General features: G+C 40.0%; 1 protein-coding gene across 1 annotated transcript in view; it reads left to right on the top strand.

Annotated features, from left to right (window-relative positions):
- LOC127215513 (A-kinase anchor protein 13-like) overlaps positions 1-26549 on the top strand; it is a 63994-nt gene that overhangs the window by 18709 nt on the left and 18736 nt on the right. The window contains 10 exon segments of the mRNA XM_051175928.1: positions 90-264; positions 12373-12440; positions 14525-14591; positions 17424-17559; positions 17733-17845; positions 18443-18595; positions 19244-19494; positions 21176-21301; positions 21413-21530; positions 25732-25980. Coding sequence (XP_051031885.1) covers positions 90-264; positions 12373-12440; positions 14525-14591; positions 17424-17559; positions 17733-17845; positions 18443-18595; positions 19244-19494; positions 21176-21301; positions 21413-21530; positions 25732-25980 — 1456 coding nt within the window.

Below are 26549 nucleotides of genomic sequence, written 5' to 3' on the forward strand. Positions count from 1 at the left end.
CCACCCTCTGTTGACCACATGCCATCTATGTGTTCAGGTAAGGGGAAGGCCTTCCAGTGCTGTTAACTGTTGATCCTTTTCTTTGGCAGGAAAAGGAAAGGGAAAAAGATAAAATTAAGGAGAAAGAGAAAGACTCTAAAGAGAAGGAGAAAGATAAGAAGACTGTTAACGGGCATGCTTTCAGTCCCATTCCTGTTGTGGGTCCCATCAGCTGCAGCCAGTGCATGAAGCCTTTCACCAACAAAGATGCCTACACTTGTGCAAGTAAGAGACATGCTTTCTTCCTTTCAGTAGATGAGGGTCTCTTGCTTCAAGAAAGCTAGTTTGTTTCTAGCCTCCTGTGCATCCCACCGGTGATCTAATCATCATCTATATGGAGAAGTAACTGTGTGTTTTTCTTCTAATTTTAATCATGTAACTTAAATTTTTTTCAGATATTTCTAATTTCAGATTCTCTGCTTGAAAACCACCTCCCATTGCCAGAAACCTGGCAAATCAAAGCAGAACATAGATAGCCTCAAACCTTAAAGCTGCCCCAATCTTTTGTCTGATCATATATACTTACTTTTATACTCTGCCCCCCCCACACACACATCCAGCACACACACACACACACACACACACACACACAGATACACATGCAGTTTAGAGATTCAAACTCAGGACCTGATATAAGAAAGCAGTCTACTCCTGAGGCCCCCTCCCCCACACACACACCCAGCCCTGTGCATTTGTTTTTAAATCTGGTCCTCTGGAATGTGATTCAGCCATCTTCTGTCATTAAGTCATGATGGCTACCAGAGGAGTGTCTGCATGTGCACATAAGCCCATGTTTCTGTTATTGATCTGCTGAAAGACAAGTCTATTAACTGAGCATGGCTCTCCTTTTGATAAGACATTCTCAGCAAAAGACAGTTGGCTTTCTCTGTACAAGACTTAGATAACAAGTGTCTGTGTCACAGCCACTGCATTCTACAGTTGCAATGCAAAGGCAGACATAGATCGATCAACAAGAATGGCTCTGTTCCAATAAAATTTCATTTGCAGACACTGACATTTAAATTTTTGCATGCCATGTCATTTCATCTTTTCAATTCTTTTTCAGCCATCTAAAATATAAAAGTCATGCGTGGCTCATTGACTCTGAAATGAAGCAACAGGCTAAATCTGTCACACATAATATAATTTGCAAATCTGCTCTACAGCAGTACTTCTCAAAATTGTGTTAGGGCACACATAGAAAGTAATTGTATTTGTAAAGCATATCAAGGTAAAACCTGGAAGCTGTTTTGCTCAGAGTTAAGCAAGCCAGGAATCAGCCCTCATAGGCCTAGCACTAGGAGGCTGGATGGTTTGTCTCATGTTAGACCTGTGCCACATGTGGATGAGACAGTGCTAAGTCACACTCTGAGGAGTGAGTCTCTCACCTGTAAGATGATCTCCTGTTCTGAGTCATTTATTGTGCATTCCAAGTAATCTGTTACTAAAAATAGTTAGCTTACTAGAATTGAAAGAGCTAAAAGTTTATATGGGCAGATTCTAAAAGTTTATATGGGCAGATTCAAAGTTCTATAATAATTTTGTCTCTCTTGCTTTCTTTTATACAAAAGAGGGGTGAGGCTACAGCTTGCAAAGATCCTGAAACCTGTCTTACCTGTGTCACAGCCATTATAACTTTCGTAAATAAATTAAAAAAGGCTTGGTCACATATGTTCTTATAAATTTAATGTGAAAGATATGTTATATCCCCCAAAGTAATCTATAGCCCTATTTATTTTGCTCTTTAAAGGGAAAAGCACTTAACTAAATCAGTATGCATTTCTTCAGGCAGAGATCACACACATTATCGCTATCCTCCGTGTCTGACTTAGCAGAAAATTGAGAACTGCATCACATAGTACTGAGTTTCAGGTAAACTTTATGAAGCAAGAGGCTCTGTCCAATGTGTCCGATATCCCCATAATGCTTTCCTTTTGAAACCTAGGCTCTAATAAGGACTCTCTGCCTCAGCATAAAATGTCGACACTTTAGGTTTTTGTCCATAGCAAACAGTCCGCTTCTCAGTACTGCAGCTAATTTAGTTGGCTACAACAGAAGTCAATAAGCACCTTTTTTTAACAAGCCACTTTATCTATTTTTAAAACATTTTAAACACATTAACCTTGTGCATTTAAAACTATACTTAACAAAGAGTACATTGTAAGGATCAAAGCCACAGGTTTGACATTTTATTTTCTGGTTAATTATTAGTATGGTTGGTATTGTCCTTGAACCACAGCTTCTGAAAAGAATTTGTATAGCTGTCTCTTTCATTTTATTGAACATAAAAGCAAGGTATTCATCACAACATGATGATGATCAGATAAAGAACAATATTGTTGGTCCATGTCTTGGGTGAGAAACACCTCTTCTCCCTCAAGAAAGCCTCACTGTATATGTAAAGTGGAGCTGCCTAGCATAGGACTGAGTGAGGCACCAGTGTTCCAGTCTATATGTTGACTCTGTTTCTCATTTTAAGAGCCATTTTAAGACCAATTGTGAAACAAATTTCTGTGGGGTTTGGTTCACATTCAAATCATAACAGAAATCAGTATAAATGGAAGCTGCAGTGGCTGGAAGTATAGTTCACGGGAGCACTTGCCTAGCTTGTATAACTTGAGTCCATTCCCCATCACTGGGAGAAAAGCAAAGCCATAAAAATTTACTTTTGGTTTTAAATATTATTTTGCATATTCCCTCCTGTTCCTTATGAAAGTGCTTTTGTTTGTTTGTTTGTGAATCATTAATATCAGAAAAACATTAAAAAGCCACCATTCTTTGAAAAGTTCATACAGTCTGTCTTGAGCACATTCACACATGCCCAACTCCTCCCATAACCATCTACCCATTCTTCCCATCAGACTTTGAGTATACTCCATGTCCCAGTCTAGTCCAGTTGGTGTTGCCCAGCTAATCTGACATGTGGTCAACATACCAGGGGTTACATCATTTAAGAAAACTGATTCTCCTTTTTACAGGAGCTATCACATACCAATAGTTTCTCAGCTAGTGCCCATTTTGGCCCATCTATGCAGGATTTTGTCTGGCTTGAACTTCACAGTCTTGGGCATGTTGTCAAAATCACTGTGAGTTCATATGTGCCTCTGCCTTGTTGTATCCACAAAACACTATTTCCTTGGAGTTTCCTACCACCTCTGGCTCTTACATGCTCTGCATCTCCTCTTCCAGGAGTATCCCTGAGCCTTATGGAAAGGGATGTGATGAGGTCCTTTTTAATAAAAAGAAATTTAGTATTGGCAATAACAGTGACACAAAGTATACATTCCCATTCAAAATGAATGAATAACTTGAAGGCTTGGACTAAACAAGATCAAAACCCAACATGGCAAATATTAAATAAAATGCCCAACATCTGGAGACACATAATGCTATGATGTGGGCCCAGAGGTCTTGAGCAGGTTTGCCCTTATGGCATTGCTGTTTATGATTCCTTTGTCCCTCCCTTTAAGGCAGGCTCCCCTAATTAACTGCACCTTTCTTTGATAATATTCCATGTCCCTAGGGTCCCTTTGAGGGACTTCTTTGAAGATTACAGCTATGCTATCCATCTCCTGACCTTCATTCCTTCCTTTGAAATCAGGGTAGAAGCCCCTGATAACTCTTGGATTCTGCCTAAATAAAAACAAAAACAAAAATCAAAATGGTTAATACTATGTAAATAAAATCAGGGACTGCCACAAGTTCAAGCAGTAGCTAAGGCCCCCTTGAAACATGGATGCATAGTCTCAGAGTGCACATGCAGAACACTTTCCTAACAGTGTGCCAGTGCCACCTTTGCCTCAGATGCTTGAAATATAGTTAAAGGATTTAATATTGACTTTGTTGAGTGTGATCCTGATTGCTTTGGTCCAATCCTTTCCTGTGACATGTTTCCCTAATATCAACCATACAAGCAGTTCTCTACCTAACAGGTAGCCCTGGACTTCTCAAAACAGTGTTTTCAAATGAATTAAAACCTCTACACCCTAGAGCTTGGAATGAATGGCGTCCAGCCAGTTTTGAGACGTCCTCAGGATATCTTTCCTATTCCTTCAATATCCTTGGCTTCTTAGTGGCTCTAAGAAGCTCCTTTTTCCCTGGCCCCAACTTTGCTTATACTTCTAAACTTCTGTGCTGCTGTAAGCAGCCAGTAAAGCTCATTCCACAGCCTGAATGCTGAGCCTTTGCAAAATTTCCTCCACTAAAATTTTTAACCCATCACTTTCAAGTTCAACCTCCTTAGTCTCAGGGCTTGCTCAAAATGCAGACAAGTTCTTGGCCACAGCTTAAAATGAATGGCATTAGTCCAGTTTACAGAGCTGTCTTCATTCCCCTTCAGAAACCTCACCAACGTTCTTCCTGTCCCTTTTCCTGATAACATTCTGGGCATTTGCACTCACAACAGAATCACTCACTAAATTATGCTCATGTATCTGAGAACTCTATAGGGCATCTCCAGAACTTTTGAAATGCTCAAGTGCCAATTCGCAAAAGCTCCTTCATGGTCAGATTAGCTACAGCTAATTACTTTTGACTTTCTTCTCCTGACAAATACTTGAGGAAGACAACTAAAAGGTAGTGATAATTTATTTTGACTGATAGTTCCAGTCCACCTTCTCAGGAAGGGTGTGTCAAAGTAGAGCTGGTCATGTCATAGTGCCAAGGAAACAGGAAAACAATGCCTACACTTTCTAGCTTTTTCCCTTTTCGATTTACCTGAGTCCCCAGCCTATGGGATGGTACCATTCACATTTATCGGAGGCCTCCCCTGCTTAGTAATGTGGAAATGTCCATATAGAGACACTCAGTGTGTCCTTTCTCTGTCCAATCAAGTTGACAGTAAAGAGGCAGAGGCAGGCAGATCTCTGTGAGTTTTTGGTCAGCCTGGTTTCATAGCTAGTTCCAGGATAGCCAGAGTGTAGTGGCATCTAGTCTTGCCAGTGAATTTGTGTTAGTGGCCACATCCCTCTGGGCATGACTTCAGGTTTGGATGGAACCGGAAAGAGGGAAATGTGAGGCAGACTCTCTCTCTCTCTCTCTCTCTCTCTCTCTCTCTCTCTCTCTCTCTCTCTCTCTCTCTCTCTCTCTCTCTCTCTCTCACACACACACACACACACACAATAACATGTAGACAATTCCACAGATATTTTAAATGTATAAATGTATATATAATTTAAATGGATCTCAAAATTCTGTAACAGGATTAGTTGTTTTTTCTTAGAAAGTACATTGTGGGGGCTGGAGAGATGGCTCAGGGGTTAAGAGCACTGACTGCTCTTCCAGAGGTTCTGAGTTCAATTCCCAGCAACCACATGATGGCTCACAACCATCTGTCATGAGTGAGATCTAGTGTACCCTTTTCTGGCCTGCAGGAATACATGCAGACAGAACACTATACATAATAAATAAATAAATCTTTAAAACAAAAAAAGAAAAAGAAAGTACATTGTTTAAACTATCATGTAAAAGTGACACACACACACAAAATGACTCACCTTCCTTCTGAGGATTTAATCCTCATTTTCCATGTTTAAACATAGATGGTCAGTTGAAGCAAATAGCTCAGACCGGAATGACAGACACTGGAATAATCTGCATTTGGGCTTTCTGGACAGACTCAAGTGTCCTTGCCAGCTTCCAACAGTCTTCTTGTCATTGACCCATCTCACATCACAGACAGAACATCAGAAAGAACATAACAGAGAAACTCAAGGATTTTACCCCAATAAGTATCCAAGGCTCAGAAGTACATTTTCAGTCTGCAATCACTCCACATTAGAAACTTAGGAGTTCAGTGAATTAGCTACGGCTACCACCCTGCTCTAGAAGCAGTGATGGAAGAGTTCAGTCATTTGAGAGCAGTGGTAAGATTTGTGTATAACCACATGCAGCTTCCTTCTGTAGGGAAAAGACCATGAGGACTAGAGTTTTAAAAGCAACAGAATAGTATATAGTCACCTTTCCAAAAGAATGAAGGCAATCAGCTGATTCACCTGGCTTCCCGAAGGGCAGGGCCTTCAATTCGTATTTGTATGTATGAAGCCCCATCTGTTATCTTGGCAGGAAACAGGAAATATGAGTAATCCAGGAATCTTTTGTCTTTTCCCTTCACACACACACATACCCCAACTCAAGTTCAGATCTTCCCAGGATTTGCAGGAAATATGGCATCTCTGTGGTTAGTCATCTACCTCCTAGGAAAGTACTGCGCTTTTATGGGGGGGGGAGCAGTTTTTGTTTAATAAAAAGCTGTTTTGCTGACCACTGAGTGGAGCTTCATATTCTTAGACAGCTGTTCTATCAGGCTTTGACTTGTGATTTAGAAGTCACTGTAGGACATAATGGAGATATATTATGATCTGTAATGACTTACTCCTGTCATCTGTCATATTCATGTATCCCAAATACCAGGAGATTGGTAGGATAGACTTTCAGTGAAGTCAACATCATTGAGACCATGGGATTACACCCAGACCAATCTGTCAGACTAAGTGAAATCTGGTGTGGAATAACACGGAAGCGTTAATGACCATAGCCACGAGAAATAGTGAGCAGTAGAACATCTGTGTGCTTCAGGCAGTCTACTCCTAGATTTAAGAGAAAAGCTTAAACCTATGGTCAGGAATATTTCAAAGTAAATGAATTTAGCAGAAACTTAGGAGGATTTTCTCCCCCTTAGTTCAAACTGTACTCCTGGTTTAGGATTAATGGGGGAAATATATCTTTTCAATTCTTCATTCTAAAGCATGTAAAACTATCTTTGAATAATAAAACTGTTCGTTCTGGCTGCCACAAGTCATTTATTTTGTGAAAAGCTTAGAGGAGTCCTTCAGAATCAATAATTTGGTATATACACAGTTTTGAACCTTGCCAGTGGTTTTATTTTGTTTGCTTTTAACAGTTGTGAAATGACACCGAGATTATTGTTGGTTTGTGTTCTGTTGTGTGAGCATCTTCTGAGTACTTTTGTGATGGGTTATTTCTGTTGACTAAAACAGTAAACAACTGACCCACTGGAACCTAAGTAGGGAATGTGAATTCTTATTCAGTGATGGTTGGTTTTGTTGTTGTTGTTGTTGTTTGTATTTCCTCAGAAGCAGCAGCTCGGGGACTGGATAGTTTCTATAATTTAGAATCAGTTTGTTGCTTCTGTAAGATAGTAAACACAAATGAATTGCCTGAAGAAAAGATACTTGTAACTTAGAAGAAATGGTAAATAAGGAGCTTACTCAATAAAGTCCATTCTTAATCAACAAGAACACTTGGTTTCATTTTTGTTTGCCAGTGTTCTTATGAAAACTGATGTTAGGAGCAGTTAGTCAGAATGGCTTAGCCTTTCTCTGTGGCTTTCCTCGCCTTCTGAGCATCAGCACTATGGTTATTAACACTGGCTACTGAGAACTGCTCACATGCTTTTCACATACAAGCACTATCAGTCCAGACAAGACAGCGCCTGGAAGTCCCTAGTGATTTTAAACAAGACGTTGCAGAAAGAGTTCTGGAGCATGTGTTTCATGAGTTTCTGCTCCTTCCATGGGCTGGTTGGATTTTGTGTGGTTGGTTGGTTTGGCTTTGTTTCTAGTTCTCTCTCTCTCTCTCTCTCTCTCTCTCTCTCTCTCTCTCTCTCTCTCTCTCGTTTTCCATTTTTCCATAGGAGGAAAATGTTTCTATTTGTTCTTAAAGGCCATTCTTCCGTGTGTCCTTAAAAAGAATCAATTTTTTTTCCTATATAGATTTTTGCTTCTAGTAGACAGAACAGTGCACTAAAGTACTTGAATATTCCTTTCTTCAAAAGTCTGGCTGCATAGGACAGCTTTTCTGCTGGGGGGGAAAAAGTGCACAGTATATAACATTTCACCAAAGTTTTCTCAAGCATAGAAAAGCAACAAATAAATGATCACTCTCAGGCATATAAGTTTGCCTCCTTGTAGAGGGAGGGAGGGATTCTGGCTGAGCTATTGACTTATTTCAAAGAAATGTGAGTAAGGGTCAGCTCTAAGCCTATAAAGCACTGTACTTGGTTACTCTTTTTTTTTTTTTTTTTTTTTTTTTTTTTGTGAAGAATTTTGAAAATGCCACTTACTGCTCTTAGGAAATGTTTTAAATCCAAAGAAGGCCAAAAGCCAAATCAGGTTTTCTTTTTTTATGAGCATTTAACAAGTTTATTTAAAAAAAAAAGGGGGGGGGATAACATAGATTTAAACACAACTATTGAGACAGAAAAGCATAGGCAGAGGACAGTCTACAGCCAAGTGTGGGTTCCAGCTTCCCAAAACAGCCCAGATAAATGTTCCCTGGTCTTCCTAACAACACCGTATGGTTTTATGGCAATGTGCTTTAAAAAAAAAAATCTATTAGACTTGTCTTCAAGTATTGTGTTTTGGACAATTGTTCTAAAACAGATGATACTGTTTTAAATCCCGTGACTTTGGCTGATGTCACTGGGGCTAACAGTTTCTTAATCACTAAAACCATCCTACGGATTGAGTCCAGGACCACTTGCTGACGAGTTTAGTGTTTTTCAAGTAGGTACTTGAGTGTGGTAAACAGGCGGGCCATATAAACTGTTTATCACTGAGAATCGTGGCTGTAATACTGGGCATATTAAAAATTCAGCTAAGTTGTGGGCTTCAGAGGCAATCAACTAAAGCATTATTTCTGTGAAAAGTTCTACTGGGTGCACATTCAGGATGCCATTTCTCCTTCCATGACTCACGAAGTAGAGTTGTTTTTACATATCAAACAGTGACCCAAGAGCATGAGAACTGCTGAATTGTTCAAAAGTTACAGTACCTCCCCCACCCCACCCCCGTAAAACTGCACTGCTTAGCCTCTTGAGGAATGTTGAGACTAGGAGGAAAGGAGCAGGAGGGGCCCAGCTTGGAAGTGACTTCTGTCTGGACCTTTTACAGATCAGAAATAGTGGCAAGTTCTCAAACAAACCTATCACCTTTTATATTACAGAGCTAGAGTAAAACAAGAGAAAAGATGCCTGTTAGAACTGTGATGCTGAAACTAGTGTTTCAACGTAATGTATCACAAATGTGGTAAATTATTGTTAAAGAATAAGGGAATCGGAGCTTTTGAGGGTAATAAAGTGTGATACACTTGTTTTTTTTATTTAAATGCTATTAATACAGATATTATACATGGACAATGTAATAACCTGTTGAACCCCAACTCAAAATGGAAAAGTATAGCTCAGTGGTAGAGTGCTTGCCTAGACTATATGCGGCCCTAGGTTTGACCCATATCACCACAGAAGAGGAAGGAAGGAAGGAGGAGGATGGGCAGTATATTGACACAGTACTTCATCCTTCATTTTCTAAGAAAAAAACCTTCACAGTCAACATTGAATTTGTTTCCCTGTGCCAGTCTTCATTCTTTCCTCCAAGTAAGCACTTACTGTAACTGGTGGATTATAATTCTATCTCATACGAACAAAATTTAATTTTAACAGTTGATTTACTGTTGCTATGCATCTTATTTTGCAGTTTTCATTATTCTCCCCAATGTTCTATTTTAGAGAGTTGAAATACTGGCTACATAGATGTAGATACTGGCACTTATCTGTAGACTCTCTTACACACTTGAAGCTGCTCTGCTGCTTAGGATATGGGATCACCTTCACTTTGTCTCTGTGCCATGCGGGCATTCTTGAGTCCTTGTGTATGGCACTAGACTCGGTGCCAAGTCATAAAGTTGGCACACACTGAACTTTGTTAGATTTTGGAAAATAACTCTCCAAAGTCAATGTATCAGTTTTAGATGATGAGTTTCCCTTGACATAGCTTCACAGTACTTAAAGTGGGGAATATGGTTCTTTTTTAAAAGTTTTGTAGGCCAAGGCTTGCGGAGAAGGAACTTATTTGGGGCTCATAAAAGTAATCAGAATTAGGACCTGAATTAAATGTGTTATGTGTCCTGCTATGTGTCCCGCTGTCTTTTACATATTATTAAGTTGACAGTGAGTTTCAAATGCAGTAATGGAAGTTGTTTCTGGACACTTGGTTCACAAAAATGGCCTGAGTTTTACACATAGATATTCAATTACATATCATGATCCAGATACTGCACTAGAACTAAAGATCCTCAGTGCAGAAGAAAAGCCTGACGATATCCCAGCAAAGTGTGTCTGGTAGTGTTCAGGAAGGGCCCAATGAACCAAGAGCAACTACTGTAGAAGGAATGGAGAAGGCCTTTGGGATCTGGGTTCTTAGCAGTCTCTTTCATAAGTTCCTCTTGCCCTGTAGTCCATACATAAGTTCAAGCTTCCAAGTCCAAAAGCATCTTGACCTTGTGGGCTAGGACAAGGCCTGGCTGTGGTAGTACTCTCTGAAGCAAGCATACCTAGTGAAATCCTGTCTGTCACTAGTTTCCTGAGTGAGCCTTTCCCAGGAGACACACGCCTCTTCAGCTGTCCCCAAAGACAGATCTTTTGCTTGTTTGTGCTTTGCCTCTAGCCTCTTGGCACAGTCTGTTTTTATGACTTCATCGCAGCAGGAAGAGCTGATGACCTTTTTGAGGCACAGAGTGTGTGGTTTTTACATCAGTGGCCCTTATAGGCCACGGGAATGGAAAATTAAAAATACTTTAAGATAAAATGTGTCATTGGTAAGTTTGAATCTGTTTTGTCTCAGGAAATCTCCCACATTCTCTTGAGTCAGGGTTCCCAGGGGTGCTCTTGAGAGAGTTGTAGTTACATCTTCTGGCTTGGGGAGCCAGGTACAAAAGGCTTAGGGTATTTGAGATCTCAAGAATTGAAGACTAGAGAGATGGCTTGGTGGTTAAGAGCACTGACTGTTCTTTCAAAGGACCCAGGTTCAATTCCCAGCATCCGTATGGCATCTCACAACTGTCTATAACTCTAGCTCCAGGGGATCCGACACCCTCCCACAGACATGTGTACATAAAATAAAAATAAATAAATAAAACATTAAAAAAAGAAAAGAAAAAGCATAGATCTTCAGATCCTTGGCCTGAAATTTTCACAGAACCTTTTAGCAGTTTCATATATTTTCTTATAATTTAGGCATAACATCTTTCATTATTTCCTTTATTTTTGAGATTATAATTGTCATTTCTTCCTTCCCTTTCCAACCTCCTGTTATATTTTCAAATTCATGGCCTCTTTTTACAGTAATTGTTCTTAAATATATGTGTATTTCTCTGTTTGTATGTGTATGCTCCTAAATACATAACTACAACCTGCATGGTCTGTGTAATGTTACTTGTGTGTATGTTTTCATGGTTGATCATTTGGTATTGGATAACCAATCAGTGTGTTCTTCCCCTTGGCATTCTATCCAAACTCAGCATTCAGTACTTGTCTGTAGTCCATTGTGTAGGGTTGAATCCTCCATAGTCTTTCCCTGTCCACATTAGCTTGTCTGTTAGTGTCCTTGTTCAGCTCATGTCTAGACAGTCATGTTGGTGAGGCTTTATAAAAGTGTGTATCTTCTGACATCCTAGGAGACTTAATCTCACAATAGATTCCTTCATCTTCTGGCTCTTAGAGTCATTGCACCCCATCTTTGTCAGTGTTCCTGAGCCTTAAGTGTGGGAGTTGTTCTGTAGATTGATAGTTGTTTTGTAGGAAGAGGCTCCACAACTCTGCATTTTGGTTGGTTATAATTTTCTATAATGGCCTTTGTCTCTTGCAAAGAAGAGTTTTCTTGATGAGGGGTTGGTACTACACTTGGTACTACACTTATCTATGGGTCTAAGGACAGATATTTAGAACATAGGATTATTCTGATTTTAGTAAAGTGGGGTGGTTGTAGATTTCTCCCCCTAGATCCATGATTTCAGCATGTGTAGCTGGCTGTTTCCCTCTTGTTGAGTGGTTAAGTCCATTTAGTGAACTTTTGGTAAATATTGTATGCGTGTCACTATTGCACTGTTGAGGTTATCACACTATACTGGCTGTTGTGGTCCGTAGGTGTCATAGCTTGGTAGAACTGTTGGATACTTTGCTTCTTTGAATGATTGTATGGCACATTCTAGTACCTCCTCCATAGAGAAGACTTGTATGTCAGTTTCATCTTAGGGTTCTCTGGCCCTATAGATATAACATCTTGATGGCAGACATTTAAACTCTTAGTTTTCATAGCCTCCCCAGCTTCCTGCCTGAGACATTCCTGATTTCTTTTGGTTAGTCAGAAATACACCTGCTTCCTAGTAAATACCTGTAAAATGTACTGTTAGTTAATGATAATTTTTTTTTTCCTGTGTGAATAAAAGTCTGTCAGCTCCGTGTTGCAGTGGTGGAGTGTCAGAGTCCATGGCCTGCTGGCTTTCTTGTTATGACCTTGCCTTATGCTTCCTTTCCAGGTTGTAGTGCTTTTGTCCACAAAGGCTGCAGAGAAAATCTAGCCTCCTGTGCAAAGGTCAAAATGAAGGTAAGCTATTTCTAGCTATTAGAATGTGTGAAATCCAGTGGTTTAAAATAGTAAAATATCCTCCCCCCCTCCCCCCCCCCATCTCCTGTTAGAATTTAGATTGTGGTAGATTTGTTTGCTTTCTTGCTTTAATCATTTGGTGCCAATTTTGAGACCAAATTAATCTAAAGATAATTGTTCAGCCCCTTTCTTGACTAACAACACAAGAATTTGAGACTTTGAATAAAAGAAGTGTTGAGCTGGAGACTCACACTTGTGATCCCAGCAGTTGGGAGGCTGATGCAGGATGTTTTCCTTGGTTTGATATTAGCCATTGTACCAGAGTGAAAACCTGTCTCAAAAATATTTTTAAAGAAAATGGAATGTTTTTTAGAATTTCCATATATTAAACATTTCTCTGTGTTTCTGTTTAAACGATTGTCTTAAATAGCTCTGCAAATACACTCTGTGATTGAAATGGCTGGCTTGGCCATCTAGGAGCATGAGGGCAACCAGTGGAAATCAGAGGCCTTTGATATGTGATGGGCAGGTACAGGGGTCTACTACATTCAGGACCAACCTACATGGTCTTTTCTCCAAAGGTACATATGGATAGCAGGGATGACATAATACAAGAACAGGAAGTACCAATATTGGAGCCATACAAATTTGGAACTGTATTTTTAGGTAGCCTATGTGACTGATAGTGTTGTATTAGAGTCATACATAGAATGTTTTTCCTTAGAGAATTTCCAGATGTGTCCACACAGATGTTCATCAGTAATCACATTACCTAGTGCAGTGGTCTCAGTCTTGAGTGTGTATCAAAATCATCTCAAGATCTTACTCAAAAAAATTTGCTGCTATAATCCCCCCAAAAGGATTCCCAGTTCTGGAGTGGACTGAAGAGTTTGCTTTTCCAAGGAATACCCAAATGACCCTCAGACCTCATTCTGGGCCTTAAGGAAGGTGGCTAACTTCTGTGTCTGAATTTTCTGAGCTCAGTGATGTATATTTTGACTCATGCCACACTTTAAATTCTTAGTTTGTGCAAAGACTTAGAAATTACATTTTATACCAACTTTGGTTTTTATTTTCTCCCCCAAAATTGGAAGCTCCTACAATCCTCTCAGCTCACTGGTGTTACCTGTTACCCAGCAGTCCCAGTTCCCCTCATCATACTCTTTTTCCATTTTTTCATAGTGTTATGAATCTTCTTAGATGATTTACTCTCCCCCCCCCTTCATCTGTACCTTACTCCCACTAGAACATAAGCAGGAAGGCAGGAATCTTTGATTGAGTACCTGGGATGGGGTCAGGTATATGATAGATTCTTAAAATTTGAAAGATTGTATGTCAGAGAGTAGTCAGTGGGGGCTCACTGGATACTGGTGGAAGGAAAAAGCATCCCAAATGTTCACTTGTGCTTTCATCTCCTCTCCTGCTTCTGCCATTTACCATCTGTCGGATCACTCGGTCAATAAAGTTCATGGTCTCTGATAAGACTGAGTGCATTGGGTTCTGTAGAACAGTGATGATACAGAGAATAACATCTCTCTTGTATATGGTTATAATATCTATGGAAGAATTCATTTTAAATTAGAAGTGATCTATTTCCTCCTAGTGATGTGTTTCAGAGTAAAGGTTTCAGTTTGTGATTTCTCAAACTGTGTGTGTGTGTGTGTGTGTATACCTCACAAAACTTAATAAAAATTAGCATTCTATCTAAGAATGTAACAGTTCACAAATGCTAGTCACCAAAGAAATAGAATGAACAAGGCACAGATGATTCTCTTTTGGATGTGGACAGCCAATTTCTACAGGTCAGGAAAAGCATTAGTGGCTATAGCAAAGAGAGAGTACTTGGGTCATCTGGAAATGGAAGAATGCCATGCCTACATAGATGACAAAAAAACATTCCTGGGATGGGGGTGGGGACATAACCAGACATTTACAGTGTTTGGTGAGCCCAAAGGATGGCAAAGGGGGTGTTGGGTGGGCATGGCCATGGCCCAACATATTGTTCTTTTTTTACTCTGCTAGAGATCTGATGGAGGATGAGTTGCCAGTGCAGTCTTCATGTATGTACCTTCTTTTCTCTTTAGCAGCCAAAAGGGAGCCTCCAGGCACATGATACATCATCGCTGCCTACAGTCATCATGAGAAACAAGTGTAAGTAGCCCAGCACACCTCTCAGAAGTGCACTCAGACTCTTTGTTCCAGACTTAATCTTTTTGTGAAGCTTGCTTGTTGAGGCTAGCCTAAGCTACCTGGAAAGATACTGTACCTATTTTGTAGTATATTAGGTCACTACTTTGTTCTGCCACATTCATTGACCAGTAACTTAGCATTGCACCGTCAAAACCTTCTTGACGATGTCTGTCTTAGTGTGTACATTAGTGGAAAGGGGAACTAAAAGCCCATGTGTGTGAGCACGTTACTCCCGTGCCGCTCAGTCTCCTCTTCAGCACCATCTCTGTCCATTTTTAGAGTTACTCTAGCTGTTGTATCAGAGCATATGTTGTGTTTTAATCATTTCCAACTGCTACCATAAATAACACTGTGGTAATTATCCTCAGAGTTGGCTCCATGGAAGTGCTGTGATTTCAGCATGTAGTTGAATCAATAACGTGCAGATTCTGAGACCCCCACCTAGACCTGTGAGTCAGAGACTATGGTAGAGCTTTGTGGTCTAGGTTTCAATAGACACTGATTTTGATGCCCACTCAAGCCTGGAAGCTCTACTTATGCCTTATCTGTCTTATGTAGTTCCTAAGCACTTGAAAATGCTGCACCAATCTGCATACCACAGAGAATGAATTCTCTACACACATCCCATGTCTGGTCCTCATCCATCCTTGTATGGAGGCAGCCACTAGACTGACACCCACTTCAATCTATCATCCCACTTCCTTGAACAGTTTTAATCTTAAAACTCTTTTCTGTGAAGTTACCACCTGTTTCAGAAGTCTATTTTCTTTCCCATCAGATAAAATATCTTTTACAAGCAAGGTCCTTTGTGTGGATTGCCTCTGACCCTCAGAGATAACTTTCTTACTTATATTGATAGTAATTTGTAGAGTACTGGATTTTGTTATGAGACTTCCATTATTTAATGTACTGTAAAATCAGCCTCCATTAGCTTTTCTTATCTCCACCTTCTTGTTTTCACCCTATCCATCTGTAGTAGTACCCCATTTTGCCTTCAAGTCCCTGCCACTTTTTAATTTCATATGTGAAAACAGATAAGCCTTATTTTGTATTGTCTTACTAAAACATTTTCCTTCAAATAATATAATTTCATTCTTGGTTTTGGCTGCATAAAACTCCAGTATATCATATTTTCTTTTTCCATCCATCCACTTATAGTTATTTTTGGCTGATTCCATAACTTGACTATTGTGACTAGTGCAGCAGTAAACAGTGATGTATAGGCAGCCCTGTAGTAGCCTTCCTCTGATTCCTTTGGGTATACATCCATCAGTGGTATGGCTGGATCCTATGGGTATTCTACTTTTAATCTGTAGAGACTTCATACTGATTTCCATGATGGCTGGCCTAAGTTATTCCTACCGGCAATATGATATAATTTTTTTCATTTGCTTCTTCACCATCCTTTGTAGATTTTATTCTCTTGAGAATAGTCATTCTAACTAGGATAAGATGGAATGTCAATGTTATAGTGATTAAGAGTACAAATTCTGGATCGGAAAATGGTTTAGTGTGTAAAATGCTTGTTGGACAAGCATGATGACCCAAGTTTGGGTTTGGATATGTATGCAACAGTAGGTATGGGGAACAGAGATGGGCAGATAACTGGAGCTTGCTGGACATCCAGTCTAGCCAAAATGCTGGGCTACAGGTTCAGTGACAGACCCTCTTTCAAAAAAAAAAAAAAAAAAAAAAAAAAAAAAAAGGTTTTAGGTTTTAGAAGCTATTGAGGAAAACATTCCATCCTAACATGAACTGTCATGGGCAAGCGCACTTACACAAACAAGAGTACAGTTGTGGATTCCAGTCTCATGGTGTTTGTGTCTTCTGCATCCTTTTAGGTACAAGTAGTTCTTTAGAACATTTAGGGCTCTGCATAATATTCTGGTTCTCCTCAATGATGCACACATACACACTTACACACACACACACACACCCATGCCCCTGTCTGCGTCCTCACATAGTCTAAGAACTACTGTTTCTTCCGCTCTAACATTTTATCTGCTAACTAATCACCTTTCTAAAACACTTAGAATATGCTGTGCACTGGTAACCTTTAGCATATTCTCCAAGGAGCCCACAATATACTCCTTTGTGCTTCCTGCTTCAAGGCCCTGGTCATGTCTTAGCACACCCTCCCTGCTGTTCTATTATCTAACTAGAATTTAAATTAGATATCAATTATTGTGTTACTATTTTCTAAAGGTATCCTGTAATATTATAAAATTATACCAACCCCCATATCTTATTTCTCTTAGCTCTTAGCCCTCCTGGGGATAGACAGATAGAAAAATTTACATCTGTGGCAGGAGCTTACTAAGGAAAAATAATTTAGTGTTCATGTGTCAGTGTGACCACTTAGAGCTCCAGTTTCCTCTTTGATCATATTAAGGAAAAATACTCCATAATAACCAGGTATTTAAACAGTTACTAGTTTTTCTCCATCCATAAATTTAAGAAATTGATCAAAATACATGCATTCAAATAATGGGCAGGGGCTGGAGAGTTGACTCCATGGCCAGAAGCACTTGTTGCTCTTCCAGAGGACCTGATTTACATTTCCAGAGCTTCAACTGCTGTGGTGGCACATGCCTTTTAATCCCAGCACTTGGGTGGATCTCTGAGTTCAAGAATAGCCAAGGATATGAAGAAAGACCCCCGTCTTAAGTTTTTTCTTTTTTTAAAGAGCTGATTATTGAAAGCATTTTGTGTCCTTGTAGTGCCTTGAGTAAGTAGGTACTAGGGGTCTGGAAAGATGATGGTGCTTCAGTTCATGTCCTCTCTTCCTTGCAGCTTCACAACCCAAGGAGCGCCCTAGGTCTGCAGTTCTCTTGGCCGATGAGGCCACTGCTGTACCAGTGTTTACTAACAGACGGTCCCAGCAGAGTGTCTCCCTCTCTAAAAGTGTTTCCATACAGAACATCACTGGGTAAGTGGGTTTAAAGAGTCCACAGTTGACATGTGGGTGACAAGAACATAATAATCACTTTATTGACAAAAAAAGAGAAGTGGGTGTATAAAATGATGGTATGGCATACAGTTGGATGATGAGGATGACATGGTTAGAAGTGTTTGACAGTGTGTCCTTCTTTTTGTCTCTAGAGTTGGCAATGATGAGAACATGTCAAACACCTGGAAATTTCTGTCTCATTCAACAGACTCACTGAATAAAATCTGCAAGGTCAATGAATCAACAGAATCACTTACTGATGAGGGTAAGAAGAAACTCTGGCATGTATTACTAAACCCCTGTCAAGATCTAGTACATCTGCTATCACACTATTAGCAAATAGCAGGGCCTGCTTTTTCCCTCCTCCCTGGAGAGAGTCTCTAAATTGCCTGTAAAGTATCTCCTGCAGTACCGAGCATTGGCCATCGCATCTATCCAGGTGTTGGCTTTCCATTAAAGGAAACATTGATTTTTTTTTTTTAACATAGGCATACTCAAGTATGAATGCTTTTCTTCCTCTAGACTTTGTACACATTCAGTTCTGTGTCTGTAATTGTAAGCCTACTCAGATAGGCATGTGCAGCATGTAAAGACAGCAGGATGTTTCAGGCTCCAGAGTCACATGGGAATTGTTTCAATCTTGTTAGATGTATGTATGTATGTATGCTTATTCCAAACCAGACTTGAATATAGAATGTTTCATTCCTAAACTTGACCATGATTCTGCCTAGTATCTGGTATGATCTCCTTGAGTATCCTCTACACTAAGACAGAGGATTTGTCTTACAAACTCTTTTCACCTGGAGGAAGATCCTGAGGTTGTTTTTTTTTTTTTTTTTTTTTTTTTTTTTAATATGTTAAGGAGTAGGTACAGACATGAATGAAGGACAGCTGATGGGAGACTTTGAAAGTGACTCTAAACAGCTAGAAGCAGAGTCCTGGAGCCGAACAGTAGACAGCAAGTTCCTTAAACAGCAGAAGAAAGATGTGGTCAAGCGGCAGGAAGTGATTTATGGTGAGATGCTTCGATTATTTTGCTTATTTTTGTCCACACCATCTACACTTGCACGCAAGTGACAGTTGTTGAGAAGTAGAGATACTGTCCTACCTCTCATGGAGGGGACTTGAAAAGGAGTTGCCCTGTCCAGCATGTTTAAGTGGGTGATCGTTGGACTGTGGAAAATTAATTTTTGAATATGTAGCATCATAAAGGTTTCCATTAAAACCACTGAGGTATGGAGACATGATATTGCTTGTGTCCTTTTGTTCGTTTTGCCCTATAGTGTTCCATTCTGTTCAGTTTTTATTGCATTTAACAGTGTGTTTACATTTGCAAATGTACTTATAAAACAGTCTATAAAAGAGATGTCTTCTAAAAATGCATTTTAGTTCTTGAGCTACACTAGAAAGGCAAAATACCAGAAACACAGTAAATGGAAGGGACTGAATCTAATGAAGATTTCTCTGAAACCCATTTAAGACTGTCTGAATTCAGTCTACCTATCATTAGAAAAATGATGTTAGGTCAGGGAAAAACAAAGTAAGATGAGACTACTTAGGGAATGACAGCTATTTGCTTGGTTTTAAAGTCTCAGCTGAACTCTGAGCTAACCTTACAGGCTTAGCTGTGATCTCTGAAAGACCCTTGATCTCTCTTCTCCAGAGTTGATGCAGACAGAGTTACATCACATCCGCACACTCAAGATCATGAGTGACGTGTACAGCCGAGGGATGATGACAGACCTGCTATTTGAGCAGCAGATGGTAGAAAAGCTGTTCCCTTGTTTGGATGAACTGATCAGTATCCATAGCCAGTTCTTTCAGAGAATCCTAGAGCGGAAGAAGGAGTCTCTGGTGGATAAAAGTGAAAAGAACTTTCTTGTCAAGAGGATAGGGGATGTGCTTGTCAATCAGGTGAGCATCGGGAAGGCCGTGGGTCTTCTTATACTTTGGAGTAGCAGAGAAGCTTTGTGATTCTGGACCCCTGCTTGTATATCTCAGCTTTACGGTTTGTCTTTGGAGCCTTAACAAATTGAGGCAGTCTAACTCTTGATTTCCTTTTCTGTAAAATAATGACAGAAAGGTTTCTCTGCCTTTTTTTTTTTTTATTTAGAAAGTTAGCTATGTGTATAATAAAGTATATAGAAAAGGTTTTTCTTCCTCTAAATCCACACAATCATCAAACAGTACTGTTTAAGAAGTAAAAGGACATTTGTCAGAGCCTTCAGCTTTCCCTATAGCCCATCTGAAAAGGATCCCATCTACCTGAAAGACCAGCTAAAGCTCAGGCAGTTGTCCAGTAGGCTGTCTGTGAAACACTTTATGTGTTACCTTTTTCTGACATGATTTTATTTCATTCCCATTCCGAAGAAACTTAGAAAAGTATTTTTATATTTTTAGATGTATGTCATGAGCAGCTTTTGATGTTTGTTTTTAAATGTTTTTGAAAAAGGAAACGTTGCTAGTAAAACATTAACAGACAAGAATATCACACACATGTGACTAGAGCTTTCTTCCTCATCAGATCCCTGCTTCTGTGTAGAGGCAGAGACTTAATTGCTGGAATGGTTGAATGAGAATTGGGTTGGAGCTGGGGGTAGTACTCAGGATTGAACCAAGGGATTTTCATATGTGGCAGGTCAGCACCTTACCACTGAGCTACATCCCCTGCTTGTTTTTGCATTTATTCTAAGGCTGTTTCAACCTCCCAAGGAACTGGGATTACAGGCTTGGCTGAGATCTTGTCCTTCCCTAGTATCCTTGAGCCCACATCCCTTGCTTGATAATTTATCAGTGTATCTGCTCATTTTAAAAGGATTTGCTATCTATTAAATGCCAGGGGTAAACTGCACAGCTGAATATTACATTTACATAGCTTTCTGCCTTAAGGAAATCTGTGAAAAGCAGACATGATGCAAATAAATGGATATTCCATGTGAGATACTTGCATTTGGCAAGTGCAGATTGAATAGTTCTATAAAATGAACCTAATGTGAGGTCCTACAAGTGAAGAACCATCTTCCCCAAGCATCTCTCCTTCAAACATTCTCTCTCTCTCTCTCTCTCTCTCTCTCTCTCTCTATATATATATATATATATACATATATATATATATATATATGTATGTATGTATGTATATCCATCCTTCACACACACACTCACACACACACACTTGCTTTCTTGCTCTCTCCCCCACCCCTCCTTTTCAGGACCTATATAGATACTACGTCTTGACTTATAGTCTTAAAGTCTTTGATGCTGATGCTGAGATTGAAACTCTAGTCCCATGGTGCTCATGTGTTCTCTGTATGATGCTATTGGACTCAACCTTGTAGGACACTTAGTTTGTGGTAGTGGTTCTGCTTCTGTCTCTCCATTGTGAGTGAAGAAACCCACATAAGAAATCACTGGGTCCTCTGAGACCTCAGTGTCTAACCTTTTGATAAAGTGCCAAACAGTTTGCCAGGGCTGTTCTACTATTTAATCTTTTTCGGGGAGTTTATTAGGAATCACCCTTGGTTTTTACAACAAGACTGGAAACTTTATAAAGAATTATACCCTGAGTTGTGTAACTCCTATTCTCTTTACTGGGCAGTTTTCAGGTGAGAATGCAGAGCGCTTGAAGAAGACATATGGCAAGTTCTGTGGACATCACAACCAGTCTGTCAACTACTTCAAAGACCTCTATACAAAGGATAAGCGTTTCCAAGCCTTTGTGAAGGTACTGACCAGAAACAGTCCCTCCTGATCATGGTCAGGAACATAAGCCCCCCATTTTGGCTAGAGCCACCTTCCTCACTTAGTGACTAACAGTGAATTCACTCCCTTGCAGAAGAAGATGAGCAGTTCAGTGGTAAGAAGACTCGGAATCCCTGAGTGCATATTACTTGTAACTCAGAGGATCACCAAGTACCCAGTTTTATTCCAGAGGATACTGCAATGTACCAAAGGTGAGTCTGCCTGTGAACACAGATCCAGATAGCCCTGGAAACCACAGTAGCAGAGCTCTGCCATGCTCTAGCAGACCTACCAGAATGCCTATGCCTAGCTCAGTGACTTATTTTAGGGCATAGATTCTCACTCTGGCCCAGGTTGACCTCAAATTCACAGCAGTTCTTCCTCCACCTCCCCCAGAGTGCTGAGATTACAGATGTATCTCATCTTGTAAACATCTCTTCATGACTATTTATTTTGTTGCTTGTAAGAGTATGGGTTTTTCCGCCCGCCGCTTGGTCTTGTCCTGCTGCCGCGCCAGCCCCAAATAACACTCAGAGACTCTGTATTTGATACAATGCTGTTGGCCCGGTTACTTGTTTCTTATCGGCTAGCTCTGCCTTAATTATTAACCCATTTCTGCTGATCTATGTATTTTCACATGGCCTTCTCTTACCGGGAGCCGGCGGCATACTGCTTTCTCCAGACTCTCCATCTTGACTCCTCCTTCCTACTTCCTATTTCCTCCTTGTCTCCTAGTCCCTCCTATCTTCCTTTCCTATTGGCCAACAGTGCTTTATTATTAACCAGTATGAGAAACATATACAGAATGACATCTCCCATCATCTCCTCTTTTCTGACTAAATGAAAAGAAGGGTTTTAACCTTAACATAGCAAAATATATCACATAACAGTTATCCAATAAGAATCACAGTTAACAATATTTAGTCCATTAACATTTAGCAAGATTAAAAGAAACTATTCTATCATCTATCCTATATTTGTGAGTCCAAAGTCCTATATGTAACTTATCTGTAAGCCTAACTAAGGAAAACTATAACCATAACTCTCTGTCTTCAAGTCCCTCAAAGACCACAGAAGGATAGTATAAACTCTAGAAATGACAGAGACAACTCACTGCCTGGTCACCCAAAGTTCTTTTGTAATCTTCCATCTTCAGCCCATAGGCCATAGTGTGTCTGGCAGACTCTTCAGCAATGCAGGAAACTTTAAACTGTCTTCTTGTATTGGCAGTTTATCAGTCACTTTTCTCTGTGTCCTGCATACTGTCTCGCAGACTCTTCCATGAAGCAGGAACTCTGTAGCAATGTCCATCGTGAATCAGCAGTCACTTTTCTGTGGGCCCTGCATGTCCAGTTTATATAGCACAAAGTCAAACAGTCCAGACAAGAGCAGTATTTTGTCCAAATGGCTAGTCTTGCCATATTGGAAGTAAACTCCATAACGTGTTTCTTTAATGTCCATCTTCCTTTTTTGACGCAGGTGGTGTTACCAGGAGCAATTATGTCTCATTGTCAAGTAAAACCCTAAACCATTTTAAATGCCATATTCTGTAGGTCTTTGAAAGGTTTGAAGAATAACTATTTATCTTAAATACATCTCTGTGTATCTTGAAAACCCTAACTAAACTCTAAGCTTTGACTATCATAGGTAATTATCTATAATCTGTACTACATTATACATTATATTTCTAAATGAGCTATACAAACAAGAGGAGAAATATACATATGACAAAATTGACCTTAAATTGTATCAATAAATGAAAATCCATTCCAAAACAAAGTAATCATATCAATACCATAATTCCCTTTTTACCTTTAAAAATAATTGGCTGCGATCATTACCCATTTATAACCAAATCCATTTAAATAAAACCAAACATTTATAAACAATATTTGGGAATTTGGGCGTCGTTCTTTCCAAACTACTTCCTGCTGATAGGGGCACTGTCATGGGGATCCTAAGAAGATGCAGAAATCCTGGCTGTAGTCTGCAAGTCTGCCTTGTTCAAGCTGTTTTGAATGTTGGATCATCAGCGACTGTTTCAGGGGGCCTGGCTTGATCAAACCACATTAGTCTGGAAGGAATCCACAGCTTTTCATTTTCTGTGGAAACAAAAATAGAAATCCTTTTCCCCAGTAACTTGTCCTTGAACTTAAATTTTTGAGTCAAAGCATTTTTAAAATATATAAATTTAATTAATCCAGCAGCATTTCCTTTATCAGTTGTTATTTTTTCAGCACTCAAACAATATAGAGACAACACAATAGCATACAGTAACCAGATTCTCTCTGAGCTTTTCATCTTTACATGGCTTTATTATTACTGTTTATTTTACTTTTATTTTTTTATTTTTTGACATAGGGTTTCACTGTGTAACTCTTATCTGTCCTGGAATTTACTCTGCATACCAGGTTTACTTTGCAAATCACAGAGATCTGCTTGCCTCTGTCTCCTGAGTGCTGGGATTAAAGGTGTGTGCCACCACACCCAGTTCCTCTTTGTCTATTTAAAACCATTTTTTTTCATGTCTACGTATATTTTAAAACACACTGTAAACCTTTAGAGGTTCTTCTTAATATGAATCTGTCTTTACTGTAAATCTTTATCTTCGTCTGGCCACAAGTCTTTTATCTGGTAAACAACAACATTGCTAAAATGAAAGTCATAGCTGTGTCAGCCGCTGTTTACCAAAGATGGTGGCGGGTACTTTTACCGCCAGCACGGAAAGCTGTGCTCACCGCCTTGGTCTGCGCTGCCACCCAGAAAGCATGCTGCCGGCTTGGAGATGTGGTCACTGCCATTGCCATCTCTCATACACACCAATAAATTGTTAGCAGAGTTATTTAAAAGCTGTGCATTTTTTTTCCCGCTTATGCTGAGTCAGGAATCTTCCCTTAAAGGAGTCGTGCGAATATCTGCTTGTCTCTCGCAAAGCAGAGTTTAACCGAGAAAATGCTGCTACCAAGAAACCTTGCTTGTCTCTGTTCTTTTGTTTGTAAAACCCTTTTTTAAGCTTTTGTTAAATTTTAAGTGGAAGTTCTTATTAGCCACGTTGGGCGCCATTTGTAAGAGTATGGGTTTTTCCGCCCGCCGCTTGGTCTTGTCCTGCTGCGCGCATCAGCCCCAAATAACACTCAGAGACTCTGTATTTGATACAATGCTGTTGGCCCGGTTACTTGTTTCTTATCGGCTAGCTCTGCCTTAATTATTAACCCATTTCTGCTGATCTATGTATTTTCACATGGCCTTCTCTTACCGGGGAGCCGGCGGCATACTGCTTTCTCCAGACTCTCCATCTTGACTCCTCCTTCCTACTTCCTATTTCCTCCTTGTCTCCTAGTCCCTCCTATCTTCCTTTCCTATTGGCCAACAGTGCTTTATTATTAACCAGTATGAGAAACATATACAGAATGACATCTCCCATCAGTTGCTGTTTTTAGTTTTTTGAGCCCATGTTTCACTGTGTAGCCCAGTCTAGTCTCAAACTCACAATCCTTCTGCTCAACCTCCCAGTGCTGGGATTACAGGGAAATAAAATTTAACCTACCTAATACATGTTTTTCTTGAAAGAAAGGAAACTGGCCCAGTGGTACAGTTGTGTGGCTTCAGCTACTTGGGGCTAAGGCAGATGAGATGCAAATTTAAGGCCTGCTAGGACCTAGAGCAGATTCAAGTCCAACCTGGGCATCCAGTGAGGCCTGTATCAAGGCAAAACCTGAGAAGCAAGCTGGAGGCACAGCTGAGTGCTATAGTGCTTCCTGGATATACACAAGGCCCTGGATTAAATTCCTGGAAATGCAGGCTGGAGGTATAGCCCAGTGCTAGATTACTCCCCAGATAGGCACAAGGCCCTGGATTCAATTCCTGGAATACCACAACAATTAAATCACTACAATTGGGGTAGATGGACGATGTCAAGGAATGACCATGCATTGGTTCTGTTAAAACATTATGTGCCCTGAACACTAACTAGTTCTGATAACATTGGATTTGGTCAGCAATTCCCACCGTTTCTTCCCCTAAATGCTAAAATTGTTACTGTCTCATTTAATTAGTATGTGGTGGTTTCTCTCAGCTGATGCTTCTCCTAGGCAGTTCCATTAAAGGTTATGGGGCACTTAACATAACAGTAAAGATATAACTGAGTAGCTTGTTACATGCCTCTGCTGCTCTCTCTCTCTCCCTAAAACATCGGTTCCTTTTGCTTTGGAGCATATAATTGCATATCATCCATAGCATTGAGTACTTCTGACTTCTTTTGGAATTAAACTTATGGCAGTGGTAAAGGTAAGCTTGTGACTTGGTTTTCACTCCAGTGTGAAAGTGTAACAGCGGGGGAATGTGACGATGTAGACTCCTTCCCTTCTGCTCTTGTGTGCAAAGGGCCATTAAAAGTAGTTCTTTTCTCCCAAGACAATGAAGTGGAGCAAGAAGACCTAGCTCAGTCCCTGAGCCTGGTGAAGGATGTGATTGGAGCCGTGGACAGCAAAGTGGCAAGTTATGAGAAGAAAGTGCGTCTCGGGGAGATTTACACCAAGACCGATAGCAAGTCGATCATGAGGATGAAAAGTGGGCAGATGTTTGCCAAGGAGGATCTGAAGCGGAAGAAGCTGGTGCGGGATGGGAGTGTGTTTCTGAAGAGTGCAACAGGAAGGTTGAAAGGTAAGACGACTTCCAATGTCTGTGTGCCTGGGGAGAACACAAAAAAGTCTAGATTCTTCTGGACTTCATCACCAGGTTTCTTCCTAGGAGAGCCATATCCAGACACCACCTGGTGCAATAGTAATATGTCACAAAAGCCATGTTTCGGGTGACTTTCAAAGTCCTATGAAATGTGGCAACAAGGAAAAGGTACACCCAGGAAAAATGATAAGTGCAAGTTTTAAAACATGAAGGACCAAATTAATACATGTAGCAGACTGTTGAGGAAGACATACTCCCCCACCCACAGAGAGGTGCTGAGTGCCCACTGAGGAGTTGGGGTCAGTGGCACAACTGTCTGAATCGAGGACTGTGAATCTGTAAGACTGAGAATTTATCACTCCCAAAAAGCCTTCTGAGACTTTAGAGAAGGGCAAGTCTAGCTTATTTCAACTAAATTCCTTATTGCTTTATGGTATCATTTTTCTCTAAAGCAAAATCGATCATTAAAGACAATTCATGCATTTGGTTTATGATTTCTCACCTTTCATCGGTCACCTACAATAACTTAAGGAAGTTAGGGGTTTCAC

This window comes from Phodopus roborovskii, unplaced genomic scaffold, assembly GCF_943737965.1.
Source record: "Phodopus roborovskii unplaced genomic scaffold, PHOROB, whole genome shotgun sequence".
Taxonomy (NCBI): Eukaryota; Metazoa; Chordata; class Mammalia; order Rodentia; family Cricetidae; genus Phodopus; species Phodopus roborovskii.